Source organism: Cebus imitator, unplaced genomic scaffold, assembly GCF_001604975.1.
Source record: "Cebus imitator isolate Cc_AM_T3 unplaced genomic scaffold, Cebus_imitator-1.0 Scaffold405, whole genome shotgun sequence".
NCBI lineage: Eukaryota > Metazoa > Chordata > Mammalia > Primates > Cebidae > Cebus > Cebus imitator.
In genome coordinates this window covers 746,016-772,181 of record NW_016107720.1, presented here as the reverse complement: position 1 = coordinate 772,181, position 26,166 = coordinate 746,016, and the positions used below count along the sequence as shown (strand labels likewise).

Here is a 26,166-nt window from a genome sequence, read left to right as displayed (position 1 = left end):
AAGGCCCCTGACTGCGGCCTCCGCTCTGACTTCTGCCGCCTCCAATCTCTTCTCTACAGCAGGTACTTCAGTCTTCTGAAACGTAGATGCGGCACGGCACTTACCCCGAGAGCCTCACAGCAGGCCCTCAGATACCGCTCATGCTCGCCTGGCATTCAGTGTGGTCCACCTGGCCAGGAGACCTCTCCAGCCCCTCTCCTGCCTCTCTCCCTGTCCACGTACCAGCTACAGTGGGGAACTTGCAGTCTCTCCCATCAGCCAGTCCATCTGCTGCTTCTGCATGTTCATACACAGCATTCTCTCCTGCCCACCACCTCTCTCCACATCATCTTGGCTCCTAACCAGCCACCCTTCACACCGCACCCAGAGAGGCAACTTTGGGGAGCCTTCCCTGACCACCATCCTCCCACTCAATGTCACTTCTGGGTACCCTGTGCTCTCTCCCCATGGGCACCCCCAGCACCAAGCCTGAAACACAGTGCGTGGCTCAGTAAATCTGTGCTCTGCCCTTGCTGAAACATATGGCCCTTCTCATTCGCTCACCTACATCACTCACGTCAGGATCGTGAGAAGATGGCCTAGGAAAATGTTTACTCTGATTCCCCAGAGATGGGGCTGTGAGCAGATTAAGATCCTAACTAATGATCGTTATGCTGGGTGACCTGTACAGGGAGGCTTGAAATACCACTTGCACTATGTTTGAAATTTTCCATAATAATGAATCCTTAAGAAAACAAACAAAACAGTCCTAGCTACAGATGCAGGTTACCAGTTTCTGGCCAAAAGTGCACACCCAGGTCTATGGACAGAGGAAAGGTCAGCATGGGCAAGAAGACTACAGGATCATACCCTGAATTTTGTTGTCAAAAAACACATATGTGGTTTCGCCATTTTGAATTTTCTTCCATTCGATCCTGGGGTCACTTGTCTGCGAATCCGTAATGATGCAAGACAGTTCCACGCCTAACAAGCAAAGAAGAAAAAGGGCTCTCAGTGAATGTGGAGTGCTTCTAGATTCACCTGCACACCCAGACGCTGCAAACTGGCTCTAATTTAAGAGGCTCTTCATGCAGATTAAAAACCTAGCCAACTCCACATTCCAAGAGACTTTGAGAAAAGATGAGTTTTTGCCAGAGAAACAATGAAGACAATTAGCAAGGATTTTATTAGATTGAGTACACCCTCGCTTAAACACCCTTCTTCTATATAAGACATTTTTTGCTGGGCGTGGTGGCTCACACCTGTAATCCCAGCACTTTTGGAGGCCAAGGGGGGGGTAGATCACCTGAGGTTAGGAGTTCGAGACCAGGCTTGCCAACATGGCAAAACCCATCTCTACTATAAAGTACAAAAATTAGCCAGGCATGGTGTCAGATGCCTGTTTCCAGCTACTCAGAAGGCTGAGGCAGGAGAATCACTTGAACCTGGGAGGTGGAGGTTGCAGTGAGCCGAGATCACGCCACTGCACTCCAGCCTGGGCAACAAGAGTGAGATTCCATCTCAAAACAAAACAAAACAAAACAAAACAAAACAAAACAAAATTTCTTTGTTGTGTGATCACAAAGCCCGGCAGGAGTGCGATGCCAGCTGATGGAAAACCCACCCAGGGCTCACTGCTGGGCTGCTGATGCCACGTCTCATGGGCCTGTGCAGCGCAGCAGAGCTCCCACCCCAAAGGTCTCCTTGGCACACTACAGAGATGGTTGTGTCCTGAGTTGGCTGCAAGACACCAAATGTCCAGTAGATGGTGCCCATTATCCTTGGCATTTCCCTTGTACTTACTTTCAAATTCCTGTACCACTGGGGTTCGATTGCTGGATTTCAGATTCACAGCCCCTATCAGGCAGCCTGAAGGAGAAAGAAAAGTAAAATCAGAGGCAACGTATCTCCAACAGCAGAGAAACCTTGCACTGAGGTCAGGTTTTCCTGTCTGTGTATGCTATGGTCACTAACCACAGAGGATGGAAAATACTCCACAACAAAGCCTCTTAGGTAAGGCAAGTTAACTGCTTTCTCTCTCAAATCTGACCTTCACTGGAAGGAACCAAGGGGAAGAGAAGAGTTCTGAGAATTCACTTTCCTATTTAGTCCCAGAACAAAGCCCTCGGAGCTTTAAAGGCTTTTGTCTAACCATTTCCTATTAACCCTTCCACACTTCTCACCCAGACCTGCCCAGGCCTTCTGCCTTTCCTCCCTCTATCCTCCTCCCTTCCCCAGGCTTCCAATCCTGAACAGGCACCCTCAGTGGCACATGATGCGGGCCAGACTCTTGGCCTGGAACTCTCCCCTTCCGGACAGCATCGACACACTCTGGGTATGGTTATCAACCAGCTAGGAGTCTGCCTGACTGTATTAGCCACCCGGTGGTTCCAGTCCACAAAGAAGTTTTCACTGGTCTTTGTTGAAATGAGGAAAATAACATGGTAATTTTCATGAAGCTAAGTTTATATCATTGATAAAATCAATACAGCTACTTCCATGGCATTCCCTTTCAAAACTAGCATCTGATTCCTTATGGATTTGGGCAAACGTCAGAAACCTGTTAACCATGGTCTCAACATTTTTCAGCTAATCCTGGAGAGAAGACCCAGTAGGCACATGGACCACCTACAGAATATTACTCCTCAGCTGTTGTGCCTCTAATCGAATATGCCTTTCCTGAAGAAGGCCTTCATACAGAAACAGCCTTATGAAGGTCTCTGGGTCCTGAGCAACTTTGTGCAGAGCAACTCTGCTCTCAGGGGCTTTAGCTCCTTGCATATAGGACATCCCGCAGGTCACACACCAGTTCTTTTCCTTTATCTTCTTTAATGGCCCAGCTACGTGGATATTTTCTTTCTAAATAGTCAGATTTCACAAATTCTACAAAAGCCTTAAAGAAGAATCCAATAAAAAGGGATGGGAAACAGAAGTGTAATATACCTGAATTGCTACTGTTCCTAAAACACTTCTACAAAAGGTTATAGAACAAAGGACGAGTGAGGATAATTTTATTGTTTGGATAACCATGGCTCCTTCCTCCGGAAGCCAGAAATACATCCTATGCATGTGCAGGCCTTTCTACTTCTCCTTCAAAATGAAAGCTCCCAGTGATGCATTAGTAAAGAATGATATATGAGGCTCTGAGTCTCTACCAAGGCCACACAGGTTCCTTCTAAGGAAAGTGACCATAAACATTTCTTTCAGTATGATCAGTCATACTATCATCATAGTATGATCAGTCACCATACAACAGAGGTGAGACACCAATACTCTGGCTACTAGGGACTATGACTGGAGATCAGCTCCAGCCCAAAGACCATCAAGGGCCTGAGAGGTGTCTCATCAGAGCACTGCCCACCTGGATAATGACTGAACAACCCAATCACATCTTTTCTCGTAAGAAGTATAAGCCACGGGAAATAAGAAAATGGGAGAGCTTATAGTCAAGAGAAATAGAAGCACATTATAGGGAGATATAAGCTGATTTTTTAAAATGGTGGAAATACTAGACTTGGTAACAACAGGTGAACTAGAGAACATAAAAGATAAATAACATTTAATTTTCCTGAAGGCCAGCTGCGAGATAATAAACTTGGAAGGTAACCTAAACCAATTTGTTTCTTACAACCTCAAAGAAGCTAAATAATGGAAAGAGTCACTTCATTTATCCCTCTGCACTATGGCAAAGAAACGAATGCTTTAGACTTCTTAATCATGCCTTGGCCTGACTACTCTCTTGTTCAACTATCCTACATAAGTTTCGCAGGCAGCTGTTTGTTTTATTTTTCAAGAACTACACATGAGACTTAAGTACGGGCGGCTTTTTAGGCCGATCCTAGAAGACAGTATGTCCCAAGACGACTCCACAACAGAGGACCACTACAAGTCATGCCAAGTTCTAGCTTAAATGCCTATCTGCAACAGCTGGGTACTATATCAGATAAGGTGCCAAGCTGAGAGTACTTCCTCGGTATTCTCCTTCTAATTCCAAACAATCCTTAAATTTACTAATACACTAGAACTCCTTTCTTGCCCATCCCTAATAGACCAGGGTGCCACTTTAAAATGTAGTAGTAACTGTGCCAAAGAATGGTAGTGTAAGAACTGGAAGGCACAAATCTCACACTTGAAGACATTGTAAGTAACTCAGCCAGAATCCTACCCGAAGCCTGGGGATAAGATTCTGACAGAACTACTTAGGAGGCGGGTTCTGGGAGCCAGCTTGCAGTGGTGGCTGCTGAAGTTTACCTGTGCACATGCTGAATCCAGTGCTACAGGAATACTCATACTGAAGTTGTATTATTTAAGACTGAGCAAAGGGTTTTCTGGAAGGAGGATAAAGGAAAACTGCTAATTTGTCAAATGTTGTTATCCTATTTAATTTCAGGTCTATCTTGGCCTGTCCATCAGACTCTAAGCTTTCAGCAGTTTTTGTTTTGTTTTGTCTTTTTGAGACAGAGTTTCACTCTTTCGCCCAGGCTGGAGTGCAATGGCACAGTCTTGGCTCAATGCAATCTCCGCCTCCCAGGTTCCAGCAATTCTCCTGCCTCGGCCTCCCGAGTAGCTGGGATTACAGGCACCTGGCACCACACCTGGCTACTTTTTGTATTTTTAGTGGAGACGGGGTTTCAACACATTGGCCGGGCTGGTCTCAAACTCCTGACCTCAGGTGATCTACTCACCTTGGCCTCCCAAAGTGCTGAGATTACAGGTGTGAGCCACCACACCTGGCTATTCAGCAGTTTTTATTTAGACCTTATTATGTACTCTATAGCAGTCTAGATATAAGGGCTAATATACGAATAAGATAGATACAAATCTATTAGCCATGCATGGTGGCACACACCTGTAATCCCAGATACTCAGTAGGCTGACACAGGAGAATTGCTTGAACCCACGAGGCAGAGGTCGCAGCAGGCCGAGATCAGACCACTGCACTCCAGCTTGGGCAACAGAGCAAGACTCCATCTCAAAAAAATAAGAAAAAATAAAAGAAGAAGATAAAAACCTGTACTGCCATGGAGCTAACATTTAGGGTTTTAAAAAATGTACCATATTTATTCACCTTTATTATATTTCAATGCCTGATTGCAAAAGTTACTACAAAGCTAGAGTGATCAAAACAGTGTGGGACCAGCCTAAAGACAGGCATGCAGACCAAAGGAACAGAAGAGAAAGCCCAGAAATAAATCTTTGCATATATGGTCAAATGATTTTCCCCAAGGAGGCCAAAATCATTTAATGGAGAAAGGACAACGTTTCCAACCAATGGTGCCGGGAAACTGGATATCCACATGCAAAATGATGAAGTTAGACCCTTATATTAAATCAAATATACAAATTAGCTTAAAACATATAAAAGACCTAAATTTAAGAGCTAAAACTATAAAATTTTAGAACACATAGAGAAACATCTTTGTGAAACTATGTTTGGCAGTGATTGTTTTGATATGACACCAAAAGCATGGACAACAAAAGAAAAAATAGGCAAATTGGCTTCATCAAAAACATTTAAACATTAAAGCACACTACCAAGAAAGTGAAAAGACAAGCAGCACTTTGGGAGGCCAAGGCGGGCAGATCACGAGGTCAAGAGATCAAGACCGTCCTGGCCAACATGGTGAAGCCCCATCTCTACTAAAAATACAAAAAAAAAATTAGCCGGGTGTGGCGGGACGCGCCTGTCGTCCCAGGTACTTGGGAGGCTGAGGTGGAAGAATTGCTTGAACCCAAGAGGCAGAGGTTGCAGTGAGCCAAGATTGTGCCACTGTACTCCAGCCTGGTGATAGAGCAAGACTCCATCTCAAATAAAAAAGACAACCTACAGAATGGGAGAAAATATTTGCAAGGCATATATATGAGGGATCGACATCCAGAATATATAAAGAGCTCCGACAACTCACCACCACCAACAACAAAAAAACAAATGAACAAATTTTAAAATGGGCAAGAATTCAAATAGACATGCCTCCAAAGAAGATATGCCATGAAAAGATGCAAAACATCACTAGCCTTTAAGGAAATTAAATCTAAACTACAATGAGATACCACTTCACACCCGTTAGGATGGCTACAATTTTTTTAAAAGGGGGAAGTAATAAGTGTTGGTGAGGATGTGGAGATATCCAAACCCTTGTACTCCACTGATGGGAATGTAAAATGGTGCAGCCACCATGAAAAGTTAAACACAGGATTACTATACAATCCAAATATTGTATGATGCAATTCTTATTCTTCCTCCTCTCTATATAAGATAATTTCCTCCTCTTTCAAAATGTTTTATCTTTGACTTTCTGCGGTCTGAAGATGATATGCCTAGATGTTGATTTTTTTTTTTTTTTTTTCATTTATCATGTTTGGTGTTTTCTGGGCTTCATGGGTCTGTGGTTTAGTGTCTGGCGTTAATTTGGGGAAGTTCTCAGTCATAATTGCTTCAAATACTTTTGTTCCCATCTTCTGTTTCTGGTATTATCATTTACATATATGTTACATCTTCTGTCGTTGTCCCACAGTTTTTGTATATTCTGTTCCACTGTGTATGTAAGTCACCTTTCCCTCGGTGCTTTCAATTCTGGATGTTTCTGTTGGCATATCCTCAAGCTCAGAGGTTGAGTCCATCAAAAACATTTTTCACTTCTGCTACAGTTTTTTTTTATCTCTAGCGTTTCTTTTTGATTCTTTCTCAAAATTTCCATCTCTCTGCTTGCATTGTCCATCTGTCTTTGCATGGTGTCTACTTTTTCCATTAGAACACTTAGCATATTAATCACAGTTGTTTTAAATGCCCAGTCTGATAATTCCAACATCAATTCCATATCAGAGCTCTGATGCTTGCTCCATCTTCTCAAACTGTGTTTTTTGCTTTTTACTATGCCTTGTACTTTTTGTTGAAAGCCAGACATGATTACTCAGTAAAATAAACTGTAGTAAATAAGCCTTTAGTGTTGCGGTGGTAAGGTGTGTGTGTAGGGGGAAGCATTCTACAGACCTATGATTAGGTCTCAGTCTTTCAGTAAGACTATGCCCTTGGGTTATGACCTTCACCACTGTGTCTCAGTCCCCACTCCCCTTGGGTGAGAAGATGACTAGAGGTGACTGGAGTTAAGTACCTAACAAGTGGATTTATGCCTGAAACATACAAAATCAATTACAGTATTATAACATATTAATAAAGTAATGGGGGAAAAAAAAACCACCTGATCATCCTAATGCAGAAAAAGCATTTGACCTAATGCAATGCCATTTCAAGATTAAAACACTCATAAACTAGAAATAGAAAGAACTTTCTATACATGATAAAGGTCATATGTGAAAAACCCACAGCTGATAGCATATTCAGTGGAGGACGACTCAAAGTTGTTCCTCTATGATCAGGAACAAGACAACAATGCCCACTTCCACCACTTCCATTCAACATGATATTGGAATTTCCAGCAAGAGCAATTTGTTAAGAAAAAGACAAAAAAGGAATAAAAGTTGGAAAGCAAGTAGGAAAATTATCGCTGTTTGTAGCTGGCATGATCTTAGACGTAGGAAACCCTCAAGATTCCACACATGAAAAATATTAGAATAAATAAATGAATTCAGCAAGGCTGCAGGACCCAAAACCAACACACAGAACCTCTGGTTCTCAATCTAGCACATAAAGAGCTTGGATGCCCTCACCCATCCTGACAACAAGTAAAAAGCTGAACAACCTGAAAATCAACAATTCTTCTTAGATCTGTCAGAGAAATGAGGTCATAGCTGTCAAAACACTGTCTCAAGATTGGAGAGATAGGCAGGCAGATAGAGAATCCCAACCTCCCAGAGCAGAAACTCAGGAGCAAAAGCCTCTGCAAGAACCACCAGCATCAGAGCAGGAAAATCTAAACTATAATTGACAAATTGTTGGAGGCTCAGTGCCAACAAGTCTGAGAGTTAAAAACTGCAAGGGACCCAGTCTTAGGAGACCCCCTAGACATTCCATTTGGTTCTCAGTGAAGACGGGCAAAACACCCCCTCGTGCTTCTGGCAGAGGGAGGGGAAATGTTAACCATTTTGAAATACCTCTAGAGCATTCTGTCCTTAACAAGGCCTGCCCAAAATAGAGATCATCTTACCAGAGTCTAACCTGCTGGGATTTAAGCAGGGCCTAACTGACCTGGCTTTGTCTTATCATTTCTATAAAAATCACAATTATAAACCAAAATTATAATATTAACTCATGTAATTACCTTTATCAGATACCTTAATGTCTTCATACACCTTCTAAGGTGTTATGTTATTGTCTAAGTATTGTCTAAGTATTCTTTCATTTCAACCTGTGGGTCTCCCTTTCATATTTCCTGTAGCGGTTTAGTGGCAGTGAACTCCTTCAGCTTTTGTTTATTTGGCAATACCTTAAGTTCTGCTTCATAGCTGAAGAATGGTTTTGCTGAATATAGAATTCTTAGTTTACAGTTGTTTTCTTGCAGCATTTCAAATATGTCAGCCTATTTCCTTCTGGCCACCATGTTTCTGGTAAGAATTCAGCTTATACTCTTCTTGAGGATTAACTGAATCTGCTGAGTCACCTCTTTCTGGGTGCTTTTAAGAACTTCTCTTTGTCAAGCCTGATCATGTATCTCAGTGTGAGTCTCTGGTTGACTCTACTTAGAGTCCAGTGAGATTCTCAGATTTGTGGATCTATGCCCTTGATCACATTTGGGGAGTTTATTCTTCTTTATTATTTCTTAAAATAATCTTGGTGCCCCCTATCTCTCTCTTCTCCTTCTAAAACTCCCACATTGCATATGATGGTCCACTTGGTAGTGTTCCATGGGTCTCTTAGACTCTGTTTACTTTTCTTCATTGTTTTTCTTTTTGCTCCTCAAACTCGATAATCAATATCCCTAACCTCTACTTCACTGATTCTTTCTTCTATCTCCATAAATCTGCTGTTGAACACCCCTAGTAAATTTTTCATTTCAGTTATTGTATTTTCAGCTCCAAAATTTGTTTGGTTCAGTTCTGTAATTTCTATGTCTTTATTGATAGTATTCTTTTGTTCCAGGACAGTTTGCCTGATTGCTTTCAGTTCTTCGTCCATGTTCTCCCCTTAGGTCTTCATGCATATTTTAAACAAATAAAGTCTTTGGCTACTAAGTGCAATTCATCTGGGCTGCTTCAAGGGCAGTTTCTGTCAATCCAGTTCCTTTAAATGAGCCATGTTTTCCTGTTTCTTTATATGCTTTGTGATTTTGTTGTTGTTGAAAATCTGGCATTTGATGATTATAATATGGTAACTCTGGAAATCACATTGTCCCCCTCCCCCAAGATTTGCTGTTTTTTTTAAATATACATATATTGTTTAAGACTGTAGTAGTCCATTTGAGACTTCCAAACTTTCTTTTGCAAAGACTATTCCTTTCCACGTGTGGTTACTGAGGTTCCTTAACCTTGTGTTCAGCTTTTATAAAAGTATAATCAAGATTGTATTAAATGCCAAAAGCTGAAATAAAAAAACAGTAACCCCCAGCCCTCACCCCGCCCCCTAAAAGCATATTATGGCCGCCTCTCTGAATCTTTGCAGACTCGCTCTGTGCAGGGGCACTCCTTCGTCTTGTAGCTAGGCTTACTGTGAATCTAGAGACCAGCCTGGAATGAATCTTAATATGTTTTCAGGGCTTTTCTCAGAATGTGTCTTGCCTAACATGAGCATGGCTTTCTATATTCCTTCATATATATGGCTGCTTTTGAGAGTCGTAATTTCCTGAGAATCTTACCCAGCTTCTCCTCTGGGCCTTACAGGGTCTATTGCACAAGTCCAGCCAGAATCTCTTCAGGCCTCTGTAGGTTTATAGTCACTTTGTAGCTTTTATTAGCAATGCCCACTGGTTTTACTGCCTGCTTTCTTGGTTACACAAGACAGAGACAAGCACCTTTGTTAGTCCTTTAGGTATCCTCCAGAAAGGCTGGAACAGACATATACATTAATTTGCAAATAAGGTCTGCTCTGTTCCCTCTGGTTTGAGAGGAAAGCTGGGAAATAGCTATTGCCTATTCAAGACCAAAGCAGCTACTATACCATGGAGAGGGTAGGGCAAGGGTGTGTAAAAACACCACAAACCTTTCCTACTGGTTTAGAGATGGCTCTTCTTGGTTAGATGTTTGCTCAGTTGCTATAATCTTTGTTTAATGGATTTCAGAGCTTCTACTACATTGGTTGAGATAGCTACTGGGTGATTTGTTTTTAATATTTCTGCTGGGGAACAGGAGCCTGGAATTTCCTAGTCCACCATTTGCTGAGATTACTATTTGTTAGCCTTGTAACTATTTTTTTTTAGTCATTCTTACTCATCTTTGTACCCCTGATTCCCAACCATAATACCTAAGAACACAAGAAGTCTCTGGAAAAGTTACTCATTTTAAGTAGGGGGAGAAAAACGCAGACAGTTTGAATACAGTATGGAAAATAGCATGAGAAAAATCTACACCAATCCAAACACAGACTAAGTGTCTTTGATCTTTCAATGTTTCTTTGACAATGGAGCTCTCATTGTCACTGTAAAATGGTAAACTGGCATTCTTGGCTTATGTGTTTTCCCAGGACTTAATTGCTTCAGGCAGAACTAGCAAATGTGTTTTCAATCCAGAACTAGGTGGCTTAATGCAGGACAGAGGTAACTACTCGATGTGCTTAAAATTCCATCTTCAAAACTCTTTTACATGCCAAAGCTATGAACTATCTGGGGCCCTGTTTTTAATATTCTTACTTTAAATGTGATTTTGTACACTTCAATTTTCTCAAATGTAAACTATTATTTTAAAACTGACCCTTCTTTCACCAGTAACTAAAGATAAATAAGTTAAACATTTTAGAAGACGGACCATTAGGCCAGGCACAGTGGCTCATGTGAGCCTATAATCCTGGAACTTTGGGAGGCCAAGTTGGGTGGATCACCTGAGGTCAGGAGTTTGAGACCAGCCTGGCCAACATGGTGAAACCCAATCTCTACTAAAAAATAAAAAATCAGCTGTGTGTGGTGGCACATGCCTGTAATCCTAGCTACTTGGGAGGCTGAGGCAGAAAAATTGGCTTGAGCCTGGGAGGCAGAGGTTACAGTGAGCCAAGATCTCACCACTACACTCCAGCCTAGGCAACAGAGCAAAACTCTGTCTCAAAAAAAAAGGGGGGGGGATCATTTACTGTCATTATTCTACTTGCGATCTAGGGACCAATGACTTTCTAGAGGCGCAGAAAACAGCAAGTTTCAAATTTAAAGACTTTAAATTTGAGACAGTAATTAAGGTTAAAGAAGGTCATAAGAGTGTGGCCCTATTCCAATATGACTAGTGTCCTTAAAGAACTTGAAGAGATATCAGGGATGTGCCTGCACAGGGGAAAGATGATGTGAGGCCACAGCAAGAAGGCAGTCACCTACTGGCCAAGGAGAGGCCTTGGGAGAAACCAACACTGCCAGCACCCTGATTTTGGACTTCCCAGGCTGCAGTACTATGAGAAAAAACATTTCTACTGTTTAAGCCACCTCTTAATAGTATTTTGTTATGTAACTCCTAGTAAAGTAATACACAGGAGAATGGAAATGAATACAAAGCAAGAGAAGATATGAAAATGTAAAAATAGTATTTTTCGATGTATTAGTCCATTTTCACAGTATAAAGAACTACTGGAAACTAGCTAATTTATAAAGAAAAAGGTTTAATTGACTCACAGTTCCACATGGCTGAGGAGGCCTCAGGAAACTTACAATTCTGGTGGAAGGCATAAGGGAAGTAGGCACCTTCTTCACAAAGCAGCAGAGCAGAGGGGGCACGCAAGAGAGCCCATGCGAGAGTAAGTGAGCAAGGGGGGAACTGCCACACACTTTTAAACCATCATACTTCATGAAAACTCACAATCATGAGACAGCACTGGGGAAAGCCAACCCCATGATCCAATCACCTCCACCACGGCCCCTTCCTCGACACGTGGAGACTACAATTTGAGATGAGATTTGAGTGGGGACACACTGTCAAAATATCATCTGACTTTATACCAATACAGAAATTCGAAATTTTTGAGTACCAAAATATGCTTGAATTCACAGCAGACAAAGGCTGTTAAGTATTGTGTTCAATGACATTTAATCCCAGCTCAGGGACAGATGAGTTCTGAGGATAGAGACTCTGGGGTCCACTCCCAGGAAGGCTGTCTCTGCAGGCGAGCAGAAATAACAAAGGATTTCTAAAACCACAGGGAATGGCATCCCCGGCTATATTGAGGAGAAGACTGGACCTCAGGCTGTTGCATTCTCAAGCTGATAATATCATTATATCAGCTCAGTTTCAGGCCAAGGCTAAAGCCCAAGAGGAAAACCTTTTCTTTTTCTTTTTCCCTTTCTTCTAAAAAAACTGTAAACAATACCCCAAAGGCTCTAATTTTACTTTTACAAACAAAAAGCCACTGTTTTACTCATGGTGGGAGTCAATATGTGCTTTCTTCTTAGAGGTGCTTGGTTGCCAACAAGAAAGGGATGTCTGTTCAAACATCCAGGGCAGACAGGAGTGAGAAAGGAGCCCTGAGAGTGCACAGGTGATGATGTAGAGACCAGCCTCACTTACTCTCTTCTGTTTCCTCTCTTCTATGCCTTTATTAATGTGATTCTAGGCACAGCAGTTGTCACTCCATTCTCTGTTGGGCCTACTTGTTGGAAGTATATTAAACTAATTCTGAATTTCCAAAGGCATCAAGTTTTGTTTTATTTTGTTTGAGATAGAGTCTCACTCTGTCACCCAGGCTAGAGTGCAGTGATGTAATCTCAGCCCACTGCAACCTCTGCCTCCCGGGCTCAAGTGATCATCCTGCCTCAGCCTTCCGAGTAGCTGGGACTACAGGCGTGTGCCACCATGTGCCGGCTAATTTTTTGTACTTTTAGTAGAAACGGGGTTTCACCATGTTGGCCAGGCTGGTCACAAACACTTGACCTCAGGTGATACACCTGCCTCGGCCTCCCAAAGTGCTGGGATTACAGGTGTGGGCCACCACGCCCTGCCGAAAGACATCAAGTTTAAAAATGGCTCACTACAATGGCATTCGTTCTCATTCTTGAAACCAGAGCTATCAGACATCATAGTTCCGGAGGTAGGAAGGAAGTGAAAATGATTCAGGCTAATTCCTTAAGGTCACTCTTCAAGACAGTCAGGGCAAGGGGTTTCATTTCCACTTTACAAATGATGATGTGGCCAACTGGCTTGCCTGTAGTCCACAGCTAAGTGAGGGAGCCAGCACTTCAAGCTATGTTCTTAAACTCCATGTCCAACACTCTTTCCATTACATATTGATACCTACAGTTCTTCTTCTTCCTATGACTCTATGAAAGAGACTAACTACACATTTTGGTGTTTTGCTTTTATTGTGTGCATGCTTGACCAGAAACGTGGCAAGAGATAATAAAGTTTGAAAATTCCTTCTCTATAATCTAGCCACTTACTTCTCAAATGCTAAGTGACACTAAGATGGTCCAAAGGCAAAGCTATCCTATACTGCATCAGTGCCACTTTATGTATGTCACAATGACAGGGAGAATTACTGATATCCTTAAGGACAGAACTAGGTATTGAACAGCTAATAATCAGCGGGATTTGGAGAGGAGACAAAATTAGGATTCAGAGAGTTTAGATAGAGGACAGTTTTACTTCCAGATTCATGCCCCTTGCCATACACAGTGGTATCTAGCACAGCTTTCTACATAGGAAGACCTGACCAAGAAACCTACTTTGCTATCCTAGCTCTGTCACAGATTTCCTGAATCATCTCCATCTCATAGTCCTAAGACCTACACAGCAAAATCCCTCCCATATCTGTGTGCTCATATTTGAACCACACTAATAAAGAGGCTCAGGCAACGTGCACTTCTGTGTAAAAAGGAACCCAGTTCTGAAGCCTGCCTTGAAGCATGCAGAAACGTGGGTTGCCCTAAGATAAACAGCACTGGCACTTACCAGTCAGGAGGTTTTCCTCTCAGCAATCAGCAACAGATGACAAAGTCATGCACATAAACAAATCTGCAGGGCACTGCCACCGGGGCTAGACAGAGGACAACAAAGAGAGATGGCAGGGATGGAACGCGCTGTGGCCATCCATCTGCATATGAGTCACCACCTCTGAACAACAGTCTTTTCCTCATTTGTTTAGAGAGCCCCAGCAAAGCAAATGTAGGGTAGAGAGCCAGAGGACCTTGGGATCAATTTTTAAGTTTCAGTATCATGTGGTTAAGTAACTAGGCTCAAGTATTACTAGCATTCCACCTTTCTGGTTAGTTGTCCGTAAGGAAAATATATGCTTTTCCTGGGAAGACAAGAGTGGGATGGGGAAAGGATGTCATAGGAAAACCTATCAGCTGTACAAAGTACAAACTTTCACACACGAGGAGCCAGCCAATCAGCAGTGTGAAGAGAGAGAAGGACAGACAGAGAGAAGTGAGACCTTTAGTTTCACAAAGAGCATGATTTTGACACAGAGCAAGTGTGAAGGTACACCACTTCCTGTAGATCAGTTCACTATTCTGCTAAAGAGGAAAATGAACCCACTGGGGTACTTTTTCTGAGTAGGCCTGTCAACCAGCTTGTAGGACTGATGTCTAATGTAGAGAAAAGAACAAGGCAGACGTGTGCTTTCTCCTACCAACATTTTAATAATTAGCAAAGCAGGAGAGCGCTGCTGGGACTTGAACAAACTGTACATTCTCTTGAGTATTGTCAGGGCTCACACGCTATTCTGGTCTCACAGCACCTTCTCAACACCAATTCAGCTTCCCAGTAGCAATCAGTGTAAGGATGACTACACTCATGTCCCAGATAGGGGATCGCATGCTAGAGAGGTCACTGGCTACAAGCACAAAGTAAAAACCAGGAGCTAGAAGTTTTGCCTCTTAGTCTCTAATTCCTGCTTTATTTTATAATCTTTCTTATAAGAAGAAATACAATATTAAAATCTGTCCAGAACTAAAAGAGACAGCAACAAATAAAGTGTGAAGAGGAAGGCGTCACTAAAAGGAAGACATGAGCAAACAGCCCCTAAAGCCTAAATGGAGATCCCATCGTTTGAATAAAACCCTACCTTGGATGAAGTTCAAGGAAAATGGCCTAAAAAAAAAGCCTCTGACATGATGTGCAGCTGGCACTGTCATCTTCAACACAGCCATCTCTTCCTTCCAGGGAAGATATGGAACTAAGTGAAGACAGAGGAGTGGGCTGGCATGGGAATCATAAGGTAAGAGAGGAAATATTGACTCATCTCTTTTCACAATGGCCTTCCTAGCTCACAGGGCTCCTCAGATTCTTCTCCTGAACTACTGTGTTCTGTTTCCCCTTCCCTTTCCTAGTTTGGAACAATTTTAGCAGCTGTGGACAACAACTGCAGTTTCTTATTTCAGTTTTGAGAAACCTGTGGAAATTCTGCCACAGTCTGGGGATCTGATGCCAGACAAGTTATATGACAATCATGTCACTTGTTTAAAATACCATTTCCCAACCTACCTCCTCATGCCCTGGAGCATAGCCCCCAGTTCTAACTCAACAGGCTGGGAAAGGTCTGGATCTGCACTTCCCCCAGCCTCCAGAGTGATGCTATGCACAGCCCCATTTGGGAAGCCCTACTAAGGCACTTATTCTGTGGGGGCCAGACCCAATATCTAGGGTTGGTGTGCAGAAACACAGCCCTATTGTTGAGCATGAGGATGATGCCTGCTTTCCTTTATTATTCTGAAGAACTACTGGCTATAAAATGCTTCTAGGCCTCCAGGCAAAAAGAACTAATAACATAAAATATTATTCAAAAATATATTTAAGCCATAACAGATGCTGATGTAATGTTAGTCTCAGCCTACAAATTTCCTCATTCAATAGAGGCAGGCTCATTTTGATGGATATTTCTAAGAGTTTTTACATACTGGTGTGAATATCCTAAAGCAGACTGAGGGTCCATAAAAACTAAACTCCAAAGGTAACCATTCAACCTACTCGGATTGGTCTGAAAGTGCAAACTCCCTGTCCTCTTCCTTTGTAGGAGCAAAACTCATCTGAACAGCAGAGCAGGCCTGCTGACTCATGAACAGAATGCTGGGGCACTGGGAGACAGGAGGCTTCCAAAGTTAACAATGGCTACTAACATTTAACTGCAGAGGCTAGGAGAGAAAAATCAATGGTTGTCTTAGCTTTCCACGAAAAATTTAATTAATCTGGGTTTATACCATTGCAGTAAGCCAAAAAAGAAAAGAAGTTCTTTTAGAAAATGTTTCCACTCTGAACCTGATGTGTTGCTCACTAAGAACTAGTTTATGCATGTCTGGCTGTCTCAGGAGTTATATTTAGCTTTCTGGCATTCTGTCCAGTTTGTCTCTTGCTCAAAAGACATTTTTCCCTAACCAGGACTCACGTCAGCATGCATTACTACAGGGCTGCACTGGCCGCTGGAGCTCAGGCCTGAACATACAATGGTAATGCCGGCTTTCTAGTGGAGAAATGCTACATGTTTACCCTTCACAACAGACCTCTGCTGTACACCTGCTTAGCAGAATCCACCCTAGAGAAGAATATATCCCATAAAATAGCATCTTTGCAACAATGTCTTAATTCCTTAACCAATATTTTAAGGAATTTAAAAGAAAGTAGGGGGTGGGCCGGTGGACAAAGAGCACATACCAGCATTTAACCCACTCACCCATACACACAGTAAAGAATATATAGTAAATCGATCAAATATGGGTTCTGCCAAGAGCACAGCCAGCTGAAGTCCCAGTTATATTTTGTAACCTGGCTAAACTAAATAGTTATATACAAAACAGACCTTTGAAAATAAATGTATATAAAGATCCAATCAAATATCACGGAATTCAAAATAAACCTGGCTGTGATGGTTTATTTTATGTGTCAACTTGGAGTGTTATTTAGATGAGATAAACATTTAAATCCTTGAACTCTGGGTAAAGCAGACTGCCCTCCGTAATGAGGGTGGGCCTCACCTGATGGGTTAAATAGACCACAAAGACTGGCCTCCCCTGCAAGAGGAAACTTCTCCAGCAGACTGCCCTGCAGACTTCATTCGCATCATCGACTCTCCTGGGTCTCCAGGCTGCTAGCCCACACTGCAGATTTTGAACTCACTAGCTTTCTTATCGCGTGAGCCAATTCCTTCTAATAAATCTCAGTCTCTCTACTTCCTAATAGTTCTGTTTCTCTGGAGAACCCTAAATACTAATACTCCAGTGACGGCAATCCTTAGAAGAAAAATCTTAAGTCCAGTGGCAAACCTAAAAGCAGAGTCAAAGCAGTACCATGCAATACCCCAGTGTTAAGCTAGCAGAAAGACATCAAAGGAGATGCTATTCTTTTGAGTATACCATCTTTTCTTTCTATTTGATTCCATTATTTCCAAACCCAAGCCATCAAAGATTTCTTGTTGGGCATGTTGGCTCATGCCTGTGATCCCAGCACTTTGGGAGACCAAGGCAGGCAGATCACTTGAGGTCAGGAGTTTGAGACCAGCCTGGCCAACATGGCAAAACCCTGACTCTACTAAAAAAAAAAAAAATACAAAAATTAGCCAGATGTGCCTGCTTGAACACAGGAGGCAAAGGTTGCTGTAAGCCGAGATCGTGCCACTGCACGCCAGCCTGGGCGACAAGAGCGAGACTCTGTCTCAAGAAAAAAAAAAATTCTTGAGCACAAATCTGATTAATCCAGTCAGATAACACCAGAGTAAAACTCCACCTAGCAGCCACCTTAGAAGTGTTTGAAGAAACGTCTACCCTGGAAAGACTGTTAACCATCCCCACTTCCATCTCTAATTGAAAGGTTTTTAAAGTATAAGTGGAAAGTCCAGGATTATCACAGGGGGGAAATTATTGCCATGTTAATGGAAGCTATGGGAAAGACGAAGGAGAAAAGGAATGGCTGGGTCTTATATGCATTTTCACCATCGAACTATCAAGTAAAAATATGGATAAAATATCAAAAAAGCAGTGGAGGCAGGGAGAGAGGAGGAAAGGAAGGGTGAAGAAGGCAGAGAAGACAAGGTTGAGTTTGGTGGGGGATAGGCAAGAGGAAGCCAGAGGACAAAGAGGGGACAGACAGAAGGAAGTGAGAATAGCCTGAACAACAGCACCTCTTCTATTGTAGTGGTTCAGTGACTTCCCAGTGTTTTCAATAACTCGGGGAGAACCTGTGCAATAAAGATAGAACTGTATGGCACTTGCCTTGACTCGCCATGAGCTCAGTTCTACGCTGAAATAAGTAAATAGAAATATAAAAATGCTTGGTGGAGAGAGTGTCACCATTTTTGCATGAGCCTGGCACTGTCACTTTTTCTAACTGCAGACCAATCAGACCAATTATAAAATACTCTTGGCTCTAAAGCACAGATGAACACATAAAATCCTCCTGCCTGTTGCCATGAGACCCATCTTTGAAGTACTGAGGCATGACAAATGTGTATGACTAAACACAGAACATGTGTCAAGGCATATTCTTGTTCAGTAAAGTAACTCATTTGGAAATACATTATCCCTAATGCTTGCCCTGAGCATACGACCTTGGCACGAAGCTACTTTCTGTGTGAACCCAGTCCCATAAACTCTATTTGCATGTGACTACAGATTCTGGTATCAGAATTCCATGAGAGGAGTGTGTGCTCCCATATGCTACAGAGAAACAATTCAAAGTTACACCTGCATTCCAACTGCAGACATTCTGCATTAACCCCTATCTTTAGGGCTCACAGTACCCTGCGGAGGTACATGCAACTAGCCTTAGCTGTCATCTTGAAGACAGTGCAGGAATGATCACCCTACTTCAGAATCTGAATGGATGAGCCAAATTCAGGAACCAAACTCGAAAACATACGGTAATGTCACCTACCAAAGACCACTACATAGAGGACAGGGACCAGTTATCTGCTTGCTTTTACTCCACTGTCATATCAATAAGAGGAAACATTCAAGCTGCAAAACCTGGGCTTTAGCTTTAACATGCTAAAGGAAAAATAAGTATGCTATAAAATGTTCCAGTGGTAACTGGGATGCTGAAAGAAAGTGGAAGGGGCGGTCTTTACAAAACAGTTAAATTTTCAGATATTAACATTAATTTTAGTGCAGTCTCTCCTGAGTTAGAACAGACTGCAAACTGCCAAGCACTCCTCTAAGAAAAGAAGACATCAAGACAGCTTTACTTCTTCCCCTCCAATTTGGATTTTTTTTAAGTTTCTTTTTCATTCCTGGTTGCATTGGCTAGAACCTCCAATATGGTGTTGAATAGAAATGGTGTGAGCAGATATCCTTGTCTTGGTTAAACAAGTAACTATAAATATTTTTTTAGATAATGACAGCCAAGTTTCTCACTATCAAAGCAAAAATAATACACAAGGGGAAAATGCTAGAATTAACCCTGTAGTGCTGAATTTGAGTCACAGATACCAGTATAAACTAATGTTCATTTTAAAATAGATACAAATAGAGAAATAAGTATAGATATGTGTGTATACATGGGTATAGATACATATACCTCCTAGCCCTGCCCACCGAGAGCCTAGAAGCAGTGACACCTGATAACCAAAGGCATTCCTAGTACGATACTCAGGTCTAGTTTCCTATATTTCATGCTCTAGTAAAAGGAACCAGGGCTCCCTGAAAAATGGCTGATTCTAGGACAAGGAAAATACAAGATAAGCCTGGAGCACCCTGTGGTGTCAGAAAGTAAGGAAAAGCTAAAAAAACAAACAACAATAAAAACATCCCAGCCACCTGAAAGAGCTTAAAGTGGCCAAAGCTGGATGATTTTAAGAAAAAAAAAATTATGATTATTGGGTTATAATACAAAGAATACTATACCCATAAATCCATACTAATATGCATAAATGATGAATAAGCAAATAAATGAGAGAGGACAAATTTTCATTACATGAGACTTATAATGAACAAATGTAGAAAGAATAAGGGAAATAGAAAATAATCATTAGAACACCATAGTAATAACTGCTATAGGGAAGATCCACTAATGATTGCCAATATTAGTGGAAAAACTATCAGAATACTTGAATAGCCTCATAATATCTGATCCACCAAAAACATTTATTAACTATTGTGGTAGTTCTAGCATACATCCACAAATTCTCTGATTCTCCTCCCTCCAGGAAGTAAAACTTAATTCCCTGCTCTTTGAATGTGGGCTGGACTCCTAAAAAATAGAAAGGGAAAAAGAAACATGCTAACTGTACAGTGGAGAAATCTGACAGATAACACCTAAATCTAGTGATCAGGTTAGCAATACCAGCAACATGTCATGATGGTATCCTTTGATATGATGAGAAGGGCACTGCACTTTTACTGTATCTATCCCCTCCGTCTTTTTTTTTTTTTTTTTTTTTGAGACACGGTCTTACTCTGTCACCCAGGCTAGAGTGCAGTGGTGCAATCATGGCTCACTGCAGCCTCAAACTCCTGGACTCAAATGATCTTCGCACCTTGGCCTTCTGAGTAGCTAGGACTACTGGTGTGTGCCACTACGACTTGCTAATTTTTTTTTTTTTAAGACACAGGGAGGCCAGGCGCAGTGTCTCACGCCTGTAATCCCAGCACTTTGGGAGGCCGAGGCTGGCGGAACACAAGGTCAAGAGATTGAGACCATCCTAGCCAACATGGTGAAACCCCATCTCTACTAAAAATACAAAAATTAGCTGGGTGTGGTGGCGCGCGTCTGTAGTCCCAGCTATTCAGGAGGCTGAGGCAGGAGAATTGCTTGAACCCGGGAGGCAGAGGTTGCAGTGAGCCGAGATCGTGCCACTGCACTCCAGCCTGGTGCCCGGCGACAGAGCAAGACTCTGTCTTAAAAAATTAAAAATAAAAAAAGACTCAGGATCTCACATGTTTCCCAGGCTGGTAACAAACTCCTGGGCTCAATTAATCTTCCCATGTCATTCTGCAAAAGTGCTGGAGTTACAAGCATGAGTCACCAGCACCTGGTCCCCTCCACCAATCTATAAACCAAGTCTAATCATGAGAAAACATCAGATAAACTCAAATTGAGACATTCTGCAAAACACCTTACTACTACCCCTTAAATATATTTATAGCTAATAAACCAACTAAAAAGACAAAACAAAGTTACCCAATAGAAAAGAAGGCATAAAAAGAACAAAAGGAGAACAAAGAACAGATGAAACAAAGGAAAACGAACGCAAGAGAAAAGACTTAAACCGAACTATATCAGTCATCACATTAAATGTAAATGGTCTAAACATTCCAATTAAATGACAGATATTGTTAGATTCAATTTTCTTTTAAAAAAAAGCAAGGCAACTTTAAATATAAAAACACAAAGCTTCAAAATAAAAGGATGAAAAAAGATATACCATGTTAACACTAGCCAAAAGAAAAGTGGAGTGGCTATATTAGTATCAAAGTATATTTCAGAGCAAAGAATATTACCAGCAATATAAAAGGTTATTTCATAATGATGAATGTCACTTCATAACAATACATTTAAAAATTGATAAAGATGTCAGTTCATCAAAAGAACATAAAAATCCTAAACATGTACATATCTAATAACAGAACTTCAAAATATATGATGCAAAAACTGAAAAGAATTGCAAGGAAAAATAAACAAGTCCACAGGTTTTTCTGTTGGAGATTTCAACACTTCTCTCAATACCAGAACAAGTGGACAGAAAATCAGTAAGAATGTTTCTTTTTAAAAATACTATAGACTAACTTGACCTACTTCATATTTATAGAACACCTGACTCAAAGGCAGCAGAATATATATTTTTGTCAAGTGCAAATGGGACATTTACCCATGTAGACCATATTTGAGCCATAAAACAACTCACATTACATTTTAAAAGATCCAAGTCACACAAAATGTTTTCTTACCACAATGAAATTAAAATAGAAATCAGTAACAGAAAGGCATCAAAAAAAATCTTAATGTTTGGAAACTAACACATTTCTCAATAATCTATAGTGAAAGAAGAAATCAAAAGGGAATTATAAAGTATTTTGAAGTGAATGAAAATAAAAACACGACATCAGAATTAAAGTAGGCCACTAAAGCAGTAACTACAGCATGAAAGATCTGATTTGAAAAGAAGAAAGGTCTGAAATCAGCGACCTCATCTACTTTACGAAATAAGAAAAAGAGCTTGGGAAACATATCAAGTCCTCATCTCTACAAAAAATTAAAAAACGAGCCAGGCATGGTGGTGCATGCCTGTAGTCTCAGCTACTTGCGACACTGAGGCAGGAGAATTAATTGGTTCCAGGAAATGCAGGCTATAGTGAGCTAAAATTATGCCACGGCACTACAGCTTGGTGACATAGAAAGACCGTCTCTAAATAAACAAACAAAAAAAAATAAGAAAAAACAAATTAGAAAAGAACACATTATATTCAAAGTAAGCAGAATAAAGAAAATAATAAAGACAAATGCAGAAATCATGAGACAGAATATAAAAACAACAGAAAAAAAACAATAAATCCAAAAGCTAGTTCTTTGAAAATATCAATAAAATTAATAATCCTCTACCTAGACTGATTGGGAATAATAGAAGAAAGAAATTAACAATGCCAGGAGTAAGATAGGTGACTATAAACACATTAAAAGAATGATGAGAAAATATTATGAACAACTTTATGCTTAAATATTTCACATCTTTGATAAAATAAACAAATTTCTTGAAAGACACAACTACCAAAGCTCACTCAAGAAGTAGCCTGAATACCCTTTCATCTACTTTTTAAAAAGAATTTATACTTAAAAAAAAAAAATCCCCACAAAGAAAACTACCGACCCAGATCACTGGTGAATTCTACCAAACACTCAAGAAAAAAATAATACCAATTCTAAAGAAACTCTTCCAGAAAAGTAAAAAGAAGGAAGTATTTCCCAACGTATTCTAAAAGGCCAGCATTACACTGTTATCAAAACCAGAGGCATTACAAGAAAAGAAATCTATAGGCCAATATCCCTCGTGAACATAGATGCAAAAATTCCAAATAAAATCTTAGCAAGTCAATCATTAAAAAAAAAAAGGTCTGGCTGTTTGTGTGTACAGGAAGAAAACAAAAACCAACTGAGGTTTATCCCAGGAATGCAAGGTTAGTTTAACATATGAAAATCAATGTAATTCATCATAAAAGAGAAACCATATTACATTCTCAACAGAAGCAGAAATCGCACTTGACAAAATTCAATATCCATTCATGAAAAAAAATTTTGTAATATAAAGAAACTTCCTGAGATAGACAACAGCAAAACCACAGAGGAAAATCAATAAACCAAAAGCTGATTCAATTAAGCCAAAAACTAGGAATAGAGGGAATTTCCCAATCTGATAGACAATATCCATGAAAAATTTATAGTTAATATTATACTATTGGTGGAAACCAGACAAACATATCTGCTCTCACCAGCTCTATTTAAGTCTCATTCTATTGCCTGGGCTGGAGTACAGGGGCGCAACCTTGTCTCAATGCAACCTCCATCTCCCAGGTTCAAGCAATTCTCGTGGCTTAGCCTCCCAAGTAGCTGGGACTACAGGCACAAGCCACCACACCCAGCTATTTTTTGTATTTTTAGAAGAGAAGGAGTTTCGCCATGTTGGCCAGGCTGGTCTCAAACTCCTGGCCTCATGTGATCCACCCCCCTCAGCCTCCCAAAGTGCTGGGATTAAAGGTGTGAGCCACCATGCCAAACCTGCTCTCACCACTTCTATTCAACAGTGTATTGGAGGTTCTAGCAATGCAACCAGCCATGAAAAAAATAACTTTAAAAAAATTAGAAAGGAAGTAAAGCTGTCTTCATGTCTTCATTTGCAGGATGCATTAACATTTATGTCAGGGATCAGCAAACTACAATCCAAAGGCCAAATACAACTGTTGCCTGGTTTTTTATCTGTTTTCACAAATAAAATTTTATTGGAACAGTCACGTCCATCCATTTACTTATCATCTACGGCTGCCGTAAACCAGAAAGTATCTGAGACAGGTTTCAATCAATTTAGAACTTTATTTTGCCAAGGTTAAGAACATGCCCGGAAGAATAAAACACAGAATTATATAAAGGGCCAATGGTCTATGCCTTTCTCCAAAGATGATTCTGAGGCTTCAATATTTTAAGGGAAAAGGTGGGCTGAAGGAGAAAGAAGCAGAATATGGCAATCCACATGTTGCAAGAGAAAAGGGGCAGGTAGCAGAATAGCCAATTATGTATTCATATTGTGCTCAGTAAATCAATACTTTACATAAGACAAGGTGAACACAGAGTAGCTACCTGGGAAGATACTGCACCTTTTATCTATAGCTATCCGCTTAGAAACAAATGGAAAGACAGCTTCTTGCAGGACTCAGTTTTCAGCTTAATTTTTTCCTTTTGGCAGAGTGAACTGGGGTCTGAGTTTTTATTTTCCTTTCACATCGCTTTCACTCTAAAATGGCAGAGTTGAGTAATTGTAACAGTGATCCTATGAATGGAAAATAAATACAAGACACTCCACCTAATTGCATCACTTAATTTGACCTTAACGCACATTAAAGCCAAAATAAGATGCCACTGTGCATCTATCAGAATGACAGAAACTAAAAAGACTGACTATACCTAATGTTGGTGAGGATATCAAAAACAGGATTTCTCATCCACTGCAGGTGGGAATGTAAAATGGTAAAATCAACTTTGAAAACTGTGGTTAAAAGATTCACCTATTATTTAACTCAATCATTATACTCCCGCATACTTATGTCAGAGAATAAAATCAAATGTTCATACAAAGACTTGTACACAAATATTTATTTGTAGCATCTAAAAACTGGAAACCACCCAAATGCCCATCAACAGTAAGTAAACAAATGTTAGTATTTCCATAAAATGGAATATGACTATTCAGCAATAAAAAATAATAAATTACTGATGCATGCTGCCACATAAATGAATCGCAAAATAATTATGCTCAGTGAAAAAGGCCAGACAAGAAGAGTGCATATGGTATGATTCCATTTATATAAAATTCTAAGGAATCCAAACTAGTGACAAAATCACTAAGTGGTTGTCTGGGGACAGGGCGGGATGGGGTGAATGAGGAAGGAAGGGCAGAAGGGAAGGATTACAGGAGCATTAGGAAACTTCTGAGGGTGGTGTGTAGGTCTGCTAGAAAACTTTTGGGAGTTGCTGCATATGTTCGCCATTGTGGTTGTGGTGGTAGTGACTTCAAAGGTTTACATGTACGTTAAATTTTATCAAATTATATTACATCATTTAAATATGTGCTCTTTATATGTCAATTATACCTTGATTGTTTTTTTACAAGGCTAAAACCAAAAAATTGATGTGTGGCCATGTGAATGAGTAATCTGGTGAAAAAGGATATAGAAGCGCTGTACGAAAATCCCTCATTCTCAAAACTGGACATAGATACGGAAGTATTCTCTCTCCCTCTGTGAGAAGCTTACGGTATAAGAATATATGGCTCACACGAATCCTTGAGACATTCATTGTTCTTACTCTACCTTTCCTATGTCTACACTACATGCTTGTCCCATACCCAACACATATCCATCTTTTAACTATGAAAAGACACCAGTGAAAATCAAGGCATTCATTTTCTGCCATTCTGTACAATCATAAGAAAAAAGAAGAGTCAGTAAAATCATAGTATTAAAAAGGAAGAAACTCTACTTCTTCTCATACCATTAACTTAATGTTAGGGAACGATCGTTGCATGGAATGCAAAGAATTACCAGAGTTTCTCAGCATTCAGCTTTTGGCCCTGTTTTTGAACTTCTGATGAATGAGACCCTACAATGTACCAAGGAAGAAGGAAGAAAATGGGAAAACAGGAAAATGGTTAAAATTACAAGTTAAAAGAAAACTGAAGCTTAGAAAAAACATTTGCTTTCATTCCATATAAACAATAAAAAGAGAATCGCTGTGGTCTTATCAGATAATCCCTCTCAGTGAACAAAGGTTTCATTTTTAGCTTCTGTAGATTCATAAATTAATAAGATAGCCACACATCAAATGTCACTCAGTTATAGTGAAGCCCAATGTGCTCAGAGCATCCAAACACCTCAGCGATCTGGAGTCTAGTCTCTCCCACCTACCACAACCTCCATAACCACATCAATTAGATTTTTAAAATCAAGGAAGACAGTGGATTTCTAAAAATGATTAAAA

The 26,166-nt window shown here is 40.5% G+C and overlaps 1 protein-coding gene across 2 annotated transcripts in view; it reads right to left on the bottom strand.

The window, feature by feature from the left end:
• JAM3 (junctional adhesion molecule 3) overlaps positions 1–26,166 on the bottom strand; it is a 104,693-nt gene that overhangs the window by 12,014 nt on the left and 66,513 nt on the right. For both annotated transcript variants that reach the window (XM_037731553.1, XM_017509057.2), the window contains 2 exons: positions 1,783–1,848; positions 850–963 (listed from right to left, as the gene is read on the bottom strand). In XM_037731553.1, the coding sequence (XP_037587481.1) occupies positions 850–963; positions 1,783–1,848 (180 nt within the window). The remainder of the gene's footprint in view (positions 1–849; positions 964–1,782; positions 1,849–26,166) is intronic.